We start from the raw sequence: 12,000 nt of genomic DNA on the forward strand, positions 1-12,000 counted from the left end.
GGGCGGGGGAAGGTTTGGGAGGAGCGGGGCGCTGTCTGTATGGGGGCACAGGCTGGCAGTTAGGGAGGGGGCGGGGGAAGGTTCGGGAGGAGCGGGGCGCTGTCTGTATGGGGGCACAGGCTGGAAGTTAGGGAGGGGGCGGGGGAAGGTTTGGGAGGAGCGGGGCGCTGTCTGTATGGGGGCACAGGCTGGCAGTTAGGGAGGTACCGGGGGAAGGTTCGGGAGGAGCGGGGCACTGTCTGTATGGGGGCACAGGCTGGCAGTTAGGTGGCGGGGGAAGGTTCGGGAGGAGCGGGGCGCTGTCTGTATGGGGGCACAGGCTGGCAGTTAGGGAGGGGGCGGGGGAAGGTTTGGGAGGAGCGGGGCGCTGTCTGTATGGGGGCACAGGCTGGCAGTTAGGGAGGTGGCGGGGGAAGGTTCGGGAGGAGCGGGGCGCTGTCTGTATGGGGGCACAGGCTGGCAGTTAGGGAGGTGGCGGGGGAAGGTTCGGGAGGAGCGGGGCGCTGTCTGTATGGGGGCACAGGATGGCAGTTAGGGAGGGGGCGGGGGAAGGTTTGGGAGGAGCGGGGTGCTGTCTGTATGGGGGCACAGGATGGCAGTTAGGGAGGGGGCGGGGGAAGGTTTGGGAGGAGCGGGGCGCTGTCTGTATGGGGGCACAGGCTGGCAGTTAGGGAGGGGGTGGGGGAAGGTTTGGGAGGAGTGGGGCGCTGTCTGTATGGGGGCACAGGATGGCAGTTAGGGAGGGGGCGGGGGAAGGTTCGGGAGGAGCGGGGCGCTGTCTGTATGGGGGCACAGGATGGCAGTTAGGGAGGTACCGGGGGAAGGTTCGGGAGCAGAGGGGCGCTGTCTGTGTGGGGGCACAGGCTGGCAGGGAGGTACTGGCGGAAGGTTCTGGAAGAGTGGGGCGCTGTCTGTATGGGGGCAGAGTCTGGAAGTTAGGGAGGTCGGGGGGAGGTTCTGGAAGAGTGGGCCGCTGCCTGTATGGTGGCACAAGCTGGCAGTTAGGGAGATACCGGGGGAAGGTTCGGGAGGAGCGGGGTGCTGTTTGTATAGGGGCACAGGCTGGCAGTTAGGGACGTGGGGGGGAGGTTCTGCAGGAGGGGGGCGCTGTCTGTATGGGGGCACAGGCTGGCAGTTAGGGAGGTACCGGGGCAAGGTTCAGGAGGAGCAGGGCACTGTCTGTATGGGGGCACAGGCTGGCAATTAGGGAGGTACTGGGGGAAGGTTCGGGAGGAGCGGGGCGCTGTCTGTATGGGGGCACAGGCTGGCAGTTAGGGAGGTACTGGCAGAAGGTTCTGAAAGAGTGGGGCGCTCTCTGTTTGGGGGAACAGGCTGGCACTTAGGGATGTGGGGGGGAGGTTCTGGAAGAGTGGGGTGCTGTCTGTATGGGGGCACCGGCTGGCACTTAGGGAGGTGGGGGGAAGGTTCTGGAGGAGGGGGGTGCTGTTTTATGGGGGCACAGGCTGGCAGTTAGGGAGGTGGCGGGGGAAGGTTCAGGAGGAGCGGGGTGCTGTCTGTATGGGGGCACAGGCTGGCAGTTAGGGATTTTGGGGGGTCCTGGAAGAGTGGGGCGCTGTCTGTATGGGGGCACAGGCTGGCATTAGGGAGGTGGCGGGGGAAGGATTGGGAGGAGCGGGGCGCAGTCTGTATGGGGTCACAGGCTGGCAGTTAGGGAGGTGGGGCGGTCCTGGAAGAGTGGGGCACTGTCTGTGTCGGGGCACAGGCTGGCAGTTAGGGAGGTACTGGCGGTAGGTTCTGGAACAGTGGGGCGCTGTATGTATGGGGGCACAGGCTGGCAGTTAGGGAGGGGGCGGGGGAAGGGTTGGGAGGAGCAGGGCGCTGTCTGTATGGGGGCACAGGCTGGCAGTTAGGGAGGTGGGAGGGAGGTTCTGAAAGAGTGGGGCGCTGTCCGTAAGGGGGCACAGGCTGCCAGTTAGGGAGGTGGTGGGGGAAGGTTCGGGAGGAGCGGGGCGCTGTCTGTATGGGGGCACAGGCTGGTAGTTAGGGAGGTACTGGCAGAAGGTTCTGGAAGAGTGGGGCGCTGTCTGTATGGGGGCAGAGTCTGGAAGTTAGGGAGATACCGGGAGAAGGTTCGGGAGGAGCGGGGTGCTGTTTGTATGGGGGCACAGGCTGGCAGTTGGGGAGGTGGGGGGAGGTTCGGCAGGAGGGGGGCGCTATCTGTATGGGGGCACAGGCTGCCAGTTAGAGGGGTGGGGGTAAGGTTCGAGAGGAGCGGGGCGCTGTTTGTATGGGGGCACAGGCTGGCAGTTAGGGAGGTGGGGAGAAGGTTCTGGAAGAGTGGGGTGCTCTTTTATGGGGGCACAGGCTGGCAGGGAGGTACAGACAGAAGGTTCTGGAAGAGTGAGGTGCTGTGTATATGGGGGCACAGGCTGGAAGTTAGGGATCTGGGGGGAAGGTTCTGGAAGAGTGGGGCGCTGTCTGCATGGGGGCAGAGGCTGGCAGTAAGGGAGGTACCGGGGTAAGGTTTGGGAGGAGCGGGTGCTGTCTGTTTGGGGGCACAGGCTGGAAGTTAGGGAGGTGGGGGGAGGTTCTGGAAGAGTGGGGCGCTGTGTGGGGGCACAGGCTGGCAGGGAGGTACTGGAGAAAGGTTCTGGAAGAGTGGGGCGCTGTCTGTATGGGGGCACAGGCTGGCAGTTAGGGAGGTACTGGCAGAAGGTTCTGGAAAAGTGGGGCGCTGTCTGTATGGGGGCACACGCTGGCAGTTAGGGAGGTGGGGAGAAGGTTCTGGAAGAGTGGGGTGCTCTTTTATGGGGGCACAGGCTGGCAGGGAGGTACAGACAGAAGGTTCTGGAAGAGTGGGGCACTGTGTATATGGGGGCACAGGCTGGAAGTTAGGGAACTGGGGGGAAGGTTCTGGAAGAGCTGGGTGCTGTCTGCATGGGGGCAGAGGCTGGCAGCTAGGGAGGTGGGGGGAGGTTCTGGAAGTGTGGGGCGCTGTCTGTATGCGGGCACAGGCTGGCAGTTAGGGAGGTGGGGGGAAGGTTCTGGATGAGGGGGGTGCTGTTTTATGGGGGCGCTGTTTTATGGGGGCACAGGCTGGCAGGGAGGTACAGACGGAAGGTTCTGGAAGAGTGGGGCGCTGTCTATATGGGGACACAGGCTGGAAGTTAGGGGTCTGGGGGGAAGGGTCTGGAAGAGTGGGGTGCTGTCTGCATGGTGGCAGAGGCTGGCAGTAAGGGAGGTGGGGGGAGGCTCTGGAAGAGTGGGGCGCTGTCTGTATGCGGGCATAGGCTGGCAGTTAGGGAGATACCGGGGGAAGGTTCGGGAGGAGCGGGGTGCTGTTTGTTTGGGGGCACAGGCTGGCAGTTAGGGAGGTGGGGGGGAAGGTTCTGGAAGAGTAGGGCGCTGTCTGTATAGGGGCACATGCCGGCAGTTAGGCAGGTACCAGGGGAAGGTTCTGGAGGAATAGGGCATTATTTTTCAAGTGGCACAGGCTGGCAGTTAAGGAGGGGGTGGGGGAAGGATCTGGAAGAGCCATTGAGGCGTAAGCGTTGCAGTAAGAGGCCGTGAGTGTGTGTTGTTATTGTGTGTGCTGGTTGTATTGATTTGTGAATAGGGGGTTATGGGTGGGTTGCGCTGGCAACTTTGTGTTGGGTTGTACAGGTGGTGAATCAATCTTTGAAGAACTGTGGCAGCTGGACTAAGTAATCCCCACTCTGAGCAGTCCCCTTCATCGCACTGACTCCTTAGAACCGCTGAAACTGGTGCATGCAGATTCGGTGTAATGTCAGTGTGGTGGTTGGTTGAGATCCCTCTGTTAGCAGAATGGTTGAGGACTCTTGGCATGGCATAGATACAGGTCTTTACTTTTTTATTATACGGAGATTCTGTTATCAATTCAGGGAAGTCCTAGACTCTGTTATACTGGATGTCAGACACTATGATCACATTAGTTCCTTCTGGCCTTGGACTCTATAACGTATTTATACTGGGACTGTCAGTTTCTTGGGACAAGAAACCTCTTCTTGTTCTGTGTTTGTGCAGCACCTAGAACAAGGGGCCCTGATCCATGATCGGGATTCCTAGGCACTACCACAGTATAAATCACAGCTTGTATTTACAAGGCTAAATATCTCCATTTCTAAAGCGTCTCCCTCCAGTATACTTCGGTACCCCCTGGAGTTTAAAATAAAGTAGCAAGAACACCACTCCATTCCAGGCACTGGTAACTTTCCTGTTACCCCAAGAATGGCTAGAGTCAATACCAACTGCTATAGAGGTCTTGAAAACATGCCTCACTGTGATAGACTATTATCCAAGAGAAGGTCAACAGGTGACTTGATCACAGTCTCCAAGAACTTACATGTAGAAGACATTTCTGACAGCAGATGGCTCTATATTCTAGCTGCAAAAGGCAGAATGAGATCCAATGGCTGGAAGGTGAAGCTAGACGCATTCAGACTAGAAATAAGGTACTCATTGTGAACAGTGAAGGTAATCAATCATCACAACACCTTACCTAGGGAAGTGATGGATTCTTCACCACTTGGAGTCTTTAAATCAAAACTAGATGTCTCTTTAAAAGATATGCTCTAGCTCAAACAGAAGCTATGGGCTTGAAGCCAAAATTATTGGGCAAGATTCTCCAGCGTGTGCTGCGCAGAAGGTCAAACTAGATGATCGTATCGGGTCCTTCTGGCCTTAAATTGAAAAGGATCCCAAAGAGTGTTCAATTCTCCAATGACTGGCTCAGTCAGATTTCTAATGAAACAAGCAACTCAGTGGTCCAATTTTAGAGCTTAACCAGTCCCTCTTAGGTTAGGCCTCCTGGCAGACATTGCTGCAATGCACAAGACTCCCCAGAAGGCACACATGGTAGGTATCGGCAAGCCCATCAATTTGGATATTATCCTGATTAGTTTAGCAAATTCTGCTCTCTTTTCAGAACATGTGCTAGTGCTCCTCGCTGATTTATTTAGGCCAATTTCTCTCAACTATGCAGAAGCAATTTACCACAGGAGCTTAGCACCGAGGAGGAAACAGCCAGAACGAACCACTGGCTTGGCAGCTCCCTCAGTGACATTTTTTCCTCATTTAATTGAATTTGTTTTGGAGGGAGCAGCATCTCTGGAAAACCTAAATCCTGGGATTATCCTCGGGTCACGTATGGCACACACAGGAGCAATGGAATATTTACAGCCCTTACAATAGCTCTGACCTTTTCCAAGGAGCTGGGCGGGGGGGCGAACATCTCCCTGGTGAGGCTTAAAATCAAATAAATAGGTTTTGAAAAGAGCATCCTTAAAGCTGCCATCCTCGTTGGTTTATGGAGCATTTCCCAAGCAGCAGACTTGGCTCATCTGCATGCCACACGCGGAGCATGTTATTCCATTCCATCGCCTGCCCCTGAAAGAACAAGCTACTGGCCAGTGAACAAACCCCACAGGATGTGAGTGAATGCCGTAGGCTTCCAAACACCTTTGCTAGTGACCTACGTGCATCTTAGCAAAGAGCAGTGAGGACCAGGTGGCTCAAAGGCCCATTAATAGGCTCCATGCTGTCTTTTGCCATTAGGTTACTGGTTCAAATCCAACATAGGTTGGTAGAGTGAGTCAGTGGCATCGCGGGGGTGAGCCCTGTGTAGAATGAGTTAATGGGTCTTGGTCCTTTTCCCAGTGAACTAGCATCTGCAACTGAACACGTTTGTCTCAACGAAGGCTGGGGATAGACACAGAGGCCAAACTCCCCTTTTCTCCCTAGAAATGGTGCCTCTGAGTTGAGGACTGAGATATGTGAGTGGAGCAGTGCTGTAGCTGTTCAGTCACTGGGAGGCATCACTTTCCAAAGCTGTCAATTGGCGCCTTTCTCCAACACTTTTCAATATGAAGAGTGACTATTTCTGTACCCCTGGGTATTTTATACTGGGCAAGCTTTATGAAAAGCAGCAGTGGTTGTTTAATAGCTGCCACCTTCTTCAGAATAGGCCACAAGCTGTTAACAATTCCCTTTGGCGAAGGCTTATCATCACACCCTACTCAACAACTAAAACCATATTAAAGATTTCCCTGTGAGCAATTGCTGGAGTTGGGACGATATGAGGGGAGGTAAATTGAGATATGGTGATAAAGCCTGGGAACTCCAGTTTCAGACCCCACGGCCCCAAGATATCACAGCAACGTGGGCCACGGAAAAACCTAGACAGAGAGTCAAATCATATTGGAAAATAAAATTCAACAAAAGTTTGTGCCAGACATTCAATGCTCTTCCAACAGACCTTTCTGCTACTGGTGCCTACCTGCAATAGGTCCAGGTCACAGGACCTAGGACACATCGTTAAGGGAAAACATACTGGACTCTTTGCCTTTCCTGATTATGATATAAATCAGATGCTTCAATGGGAAAGGTTAGGGTTTTTCAAATGCGTGCATAACGTTGGATTCCCTCCCTTTGAGGGGGAGATTAAGAGCCGGTTAGGCCCCAGTTTCAGACTCTGTTTAAAAACAGAATGTGAATTGATCTCTTTCCATTATTATTTGTATTTCAGTAGCATCTCCAAGCGTAACTGAGGTCCCGGCCCGATTGTGCTAGGTGCTGTACAAACACAGAGACAGTTCCTGATCCAAAGAGCTTACGGTCTGAAGAGACAAGACAGAGGAAGGGTGAAAGAGATGCACAGAGTGTCTTGCCCAAGGTCCCACAGCAAGTCAGTGGAAGATCTGGGGATAGAACGCCAGTTTTTTGCTTGGCTGTAGCATCAGTAATGAAACAGCCTGCAAGTGCCAGGGAACCAGAAACTGACCTTGCAGTGACGTGCTGTTAATATTTAACCTGGGCTGTGTGAGCTATGCAGAAGGACAATAAGGGACTGGAAAAATCTATTCATTTTCTTTACTCACTTAAGCAAAAACCTCTTTTTTGTGACCACTGCCAAGGGAAGAGCCAGCACCTCTGGGACAAGGTGATTCCATTAACGCAACTTCCTCTGGCAATATTTCGACTTTGTCCTTGAAAAAGTATAGAAAGACCAAGATTTTCAAAAGTAGGAACCTACACTTAGACTCCTCAATCCACATGAAGTGGCCTCATTTTCAAATATATGAAGCACCAGCATCCCCCACCAGAGTCAATGGGGGCTGTTGGGTGCTTAGCACTTATTTAGGCACCTAAATACAGAGTAAGGAGCCAAACTCTGGGCCCGTATTTGAGAAAATCTTGACCTATTTTTATTGATAGCATAACAGCGTGTAAGATTTGGCGTCACCTGAAACAGGACGGAGTTAAGGGGCTGGAAACTAAGTGTATCCTCCCCTGGCAGAATTTTGTGAAAAATACAGATTACTTTTTCATTCCAGCTGTAAATTAATCTGTGGAACTCCTTGCTACAGGATGTTGTTGAGAATTTAGGAAGAGTCAAAGAGGAACTGGATGTTCATATGGATAATAAGAATATCCAAGATTATAATACATAATGCTTAAAAAAAAAGAGTATTGAAAGGGAGATAAACCTTTTTCAGGGCTTTAAACCCATCTCCTATTATTAGAGATCAAGACAAGACCTTCATGGTGGCAGATTCACCCAGCAGGGGAGGTTTAGGTTGGATATTAGGAAAAACTTTTTCACTAGAAGGGTGGTGAAGCACTGGAATGGGTTACCTAGGGAGGTGGTGGAATCTCCTTCTTTAGAGGTTTTTAAGGTCAGGCTTGACAAAACCCCGGCTGGGATGATTTAGTTGGGGATTAGGTCCTGCTTTGAGCAGGGGGTTGGACTAGATGACCTCCTGAGATCCCTTCCAACCCTGATATTCTATGATTCTCCCATATCTGCCTAGTGATGGGGTCCTTACACCTTCCTCTGAAGCACCTAGTGTTGATCCCTGTCGAAGGACAGATACTGGGCTAGAGGGACACTTGTCAGATCCAGTCTGGCTGTTCCCATGTTCCTGTGAGTCAAGAATCTCTCTCTCACACACAATACATCCAGAGGAGAAGTCACTGCTTCATAAAAGTTCATTCCTACCGCAACAGTATCTGCAAATGTAAATTCTAGGCTGCTCTTTTTTTCTAGCCCTAGAGTCCAGCTGGAAGCATATCTATTGCAATGGCTCAAGCTGCGCTACAATGGGGCTTATTCAGGTATGCTGGGTGGCAGCCCTTGCATAAAGAGTGGAAATTTACGATCTGCTTTAAATGTCACCTTTTCAACTCCGTGCCTTGGCTCAACAACCTTTGAAGTAAACATTAGCAAATGACCAGGATTTTTCAGCACAAGGCCCCTTCCAACATAAATAAATGTTCTTGTAATAAGCGCATGAAAAGGCTCACAGTTGAATTTGGCAGAAATACCTGCAGTCTGCGATGATGTCATCAATCAACTGGGCAACCAATGAATCCAAGTCATTTGATGAGCATTTGGCCTTGAGCGCAAGGTGGACCAGCTCCAAGCCTGCTTCCTACACAACACACAGAGCAGAGAACTCATGCACTGATTATGGCACCTCCCAGCCTTCCCCTCACCCGCACCCTACAGACCAGCACTGCACAAAAGTGCAATGTCATTTGAAGGCCCAACATAGCCCAAAGGCCTCCCATCCTGCAGCCAATGGGAGGCCCCAATTTTCATAGCCTCCTCTGGGTGCTTGTGAATATGGGTGTCACACCCCCCTCTAGCTGCTGGTCCACACAGAGGATTAGAGTCTACTACCACTGCCAGTTAACGAAGCTACTCTTTTAGTTTGTGCTCTTCATGTTGAAGCACCAGAGTTCCATTCCTGCTGGAGACCCAGCTGGGGGAGACAGAGAGCAAGAGAGAAACATTGGTGTCCTACAGATGGCTTTGTCTTTTTTCAATCTGGGGGACATCTCCCTAAAAACAAACAGATTTTTAACGAAGGCCCTTCAAGCTTTCATCCTACAGTAACTCCTTGCTTAACATTGTAGTTATGTTCCTGAAAAATGCGACTTTAAGCGAAATGATGTTAAGCGAATCCAATTTCACCATAAGAATGAATGTAAAAGGGGGGGTTAGGTTCCAGGGAAATTTTTTTTGCCAGACAAAAGACTATTTTATAGATATACAAACACATATACACAGTATAAGTTTTAAACAAACAATTTAATACTGTACACAGCAATGATGATTGGGAAGCTTGGTTGAAGTAGTAAAGTCAGAGGGTGGAAGAGGGTGGGATATTTCCCAGGGAATGCCTTACTGCTAAATGATGAACTAGCACTCGGCTGAGCCCGCAAGGGTTAACACATTGTTGTTAATGTAGCCTCACACTCTACAAGGCAGCACAAATGGAGGGAGGGGGACAGCATGGCAGACAGAGACAGAGAGACACACCCTGTGTGTGTGTGAGAGAGAGAGAGAGAAAGAGAGATGCGCATTGCCCCTTTAAGTACGCTAACACCACTCTAAGTACATTGCCTTTTTAATTAGATCAGAAAGTTGAGACAGCAGCTGCTGCCAGCAAGCTCCCTCTGTCCTGAGCCCTGTCCTGTCCGTCTCCCGTCCCCACACGGCTTTATGGAGATGGCGTAAGTGGGGGGCAGGAGCAGGGGGGAGGGGGACACCCTGACATTAGCCCCCATCATTCCTGCACAGCAAGCAGGAGGCTCCCGGGAGCAGCTCCAGAGCAGAGGGCAGGAGCAGCACACGGCCGTGGGGGGAGGGACAGCTGAACTGCTGCCGCACAGGGAACTTAGGGGAGCGGAGAGCTGATAGGGGGGCTGCCGGCCCACCCTGGCTCCAAGATACCCCTCCCCCCCAGGCTAGCTCCACCGGGCTGCTCTTCCTGCAAGCAGTGGACAAAGCAGGTGGCTGCCAAACAACCTTATAAAGGAGCACTGTGCAACTTAAACAAGCATGTTCCTAATGGATCAGCAACGTAACAACGAAACAACATTAACCAGGATGACTTTAAATGAGGAGTTATTGTACTGGAGCATTTCCTGAGCGGCAGGCTTGGTTATTTTAAATTTCACACACACAGGGTTCATATTATGCCACTCCAACCATGAAAGGATGCTCCACAAACAGAACGTTTCGCACAAGTAAGTTCTGGGTTCAAACCCTGCTGTCAACCTAGATGGAGGCGGAGGGAAGGTTTCAGAGTGGAAATAAGGCATATGTTTTTAATGGGGAGTGTAATTAACCATTGGAACAATGTACCAAGGGTCATGGTGGATTCTCCAAAAAGAAAAGGCGGACTTGTAGCACCTTAGAGACTAACAAATTGAGCATAAGCTTTCGTGAGCTACAGCTCACTTAATCGGATGCATTCAGTGGAAAATACAGTGGGGAGATTTATATACATAGAGAACATGAAACAATGGGTGTTACCATACACACTGTCACAAGAGTGATCACTTAAAGTGAGCTATTACCAGCAGGAGAGCGGGGGGTCGGGGGGGAACCCTTTGTAGTGATAATCAAGGTGGGCCATGAAGGAGTCCAGGAAAGCTGGCTGTATTTTCCACTGAATGCATCTGATGAAGTGAGCTCATGAAAGCTTATGCTCAGATAAATTTGTGAGTGTCTAAGGTGCCACAAGTACTCCTTTTCTTTTTGTGAATATCGACTAACACGGCTGCTACTCTGAAACTGGTGGATTCTCCATCACTGACAATTTTTAAATCAAGATTGGCTGTTTTTCTAAAAGATCTGCTCTGGGAATTATTTCGGGGCAGGTCTCTGGCCTGTGCTATGCAGGAGGTCAGACTAGAGGATCACAATGGTCCCTTTTGGCCTTTGAATCTAGGAATCTATGCTGTAAAAGCACTCTCTGTACGTTACATGTTGTGGCCAACCTAAGAAGCAGTTAGACATGTTAGTAAAAGTGAGTTGTTATGAGCAGGGTCTGAGAAACAGGAGAATATTGATCTGGCCCCCTGATCACCTTGATGCCCCTACTGAGATCAGGGCTCTGTTGTGCTAAGCACTGTGTATGTTAAAAGTGAGGCTCCATCCCAAAGCGTTGATTGTTCCATTGTGCAATTTCAGAGGGGGAGAGCCCAGGCCCGATGCGACTCCCTCAGGGTGACACAGGGAGTCCCTGGGCAGCGTGTAGATAGCGCTGCAGGCCCCAGGTTGTGCAATGGGCTCATGGAGCACGGGGGCACCATGCTGTGACCCTGTGAGGCAGCATGCGCATAGGTGCTGTGTCTGCCCAGAGCAGCACAGCTTGCTGAGTAGAGTGTGCACGTGTGTAGCTTGTGCAGCTGAGTGAGTGCAATGGGCGTGCGTGTGGTGCGGTACTTGGAGTTGCTCAGCCCGGCGTGCGCATGTGTGGTGCAGCACTTGCTGCTGCTGAACGCAGCGTCTGCGCCTGGGGTGAGCAGCGGCTGAACTGCAGCGTGTGTGTGTGGCGTGATATTCGCAGTCGCTGAGCGCAGTCGCGGACGTGGGGCGGTATTTGCAGTCGCTGAGCGCAGTAGCGGACGTGGGGCGGCATTTGCAGTCGCTCAGCACAGCTTGTGTGTGTGTGGGGCAGCATTTGCGGTCGCTCAGCGCAGTCGCGGACGTGGGGCGGCATTTGCGGTCGCTGAGCGCAGTCGCGGACGTGAGGCGGCATTTGCAGTCGCTCAGCACAGCTTGTGTGTGTGTGGGGCGGCATTTGCGGTCGCTCAGCGCAGTCGCGGACGTGGGGCGGCATTTGCGGTCGCTCAGCGCAGGGGGGGGGTGCGGTATTCGCGGTCGCTCAGCGCAGTGGGGGGGTGCGGTATTTGCAGTCGCTCAGCGCAGTGGGGGGGGTGCGGTATTTGCAGTCGCTCAGCGCAGTGGGGGGGTGCGGTATTCGCAGTCGCTCAGCGCAGTGGAGGGTGCGGTATTTGCAGTCGCTCAGCGCAGTGGAGGGGGCGGTATTTGCAGTCGCTCAGCGCAGTGGGGGGGGTGCGGTATTTGCAGTCGCTCAGCGCAGGGAGGGGTGCGGTATTCGCAGTCGCTCAGCGCAGTGGAGGGGGTGCGGTATTTGCAGTCGCTCAGCGCAGTGGGGGGGGTGCGGTATTTGCAGTCGCTCAGCGCAGTGGGGGGGGTGCGGT

The 12,000-nt window shown here is 52.6% G+C and overlaps 1 protein-coding gene across 4 annotated transcripts in view; it reads right to left on the reverse strand.

The window, feature by feature from the left end:
- DYSF (dysferlin) overlaps positions 1–12,000 on the reverse strand; it is a 307,503-nt gene that overhangs the window by 171,347 nt on the left and 124,156 nt on the right. For all 4 annotated transcript variants that reach the window (XM_073343024.2, XM_073343025.2, XM_073343023.2 and 1 more), the window contains exon 21: positions 8,305–8,411. In XM_073343024.2, the coding sequence (XP_073199125.2) occupies positions 8,305–8,411 (107 nt within the window). The remainder of the gene's footprint in view (positions 1–8,304; positions 8,412–12,000) is intronic.

This window comes from Lepidochelys kempii, chromosome 4 (genome assembly GCF_965140285.1).
Source record: "Lepidochelys kempii isolate rLepKem1 chromosome 4, rLepKem1.hap1, whole genome shotgun sequence".
Taxonomy (NCBI): Eukaryota; Metazoa; Chordata; order Testudines; family Cheloniidae; genus Lepidochelys; species Lepidochelys kempii.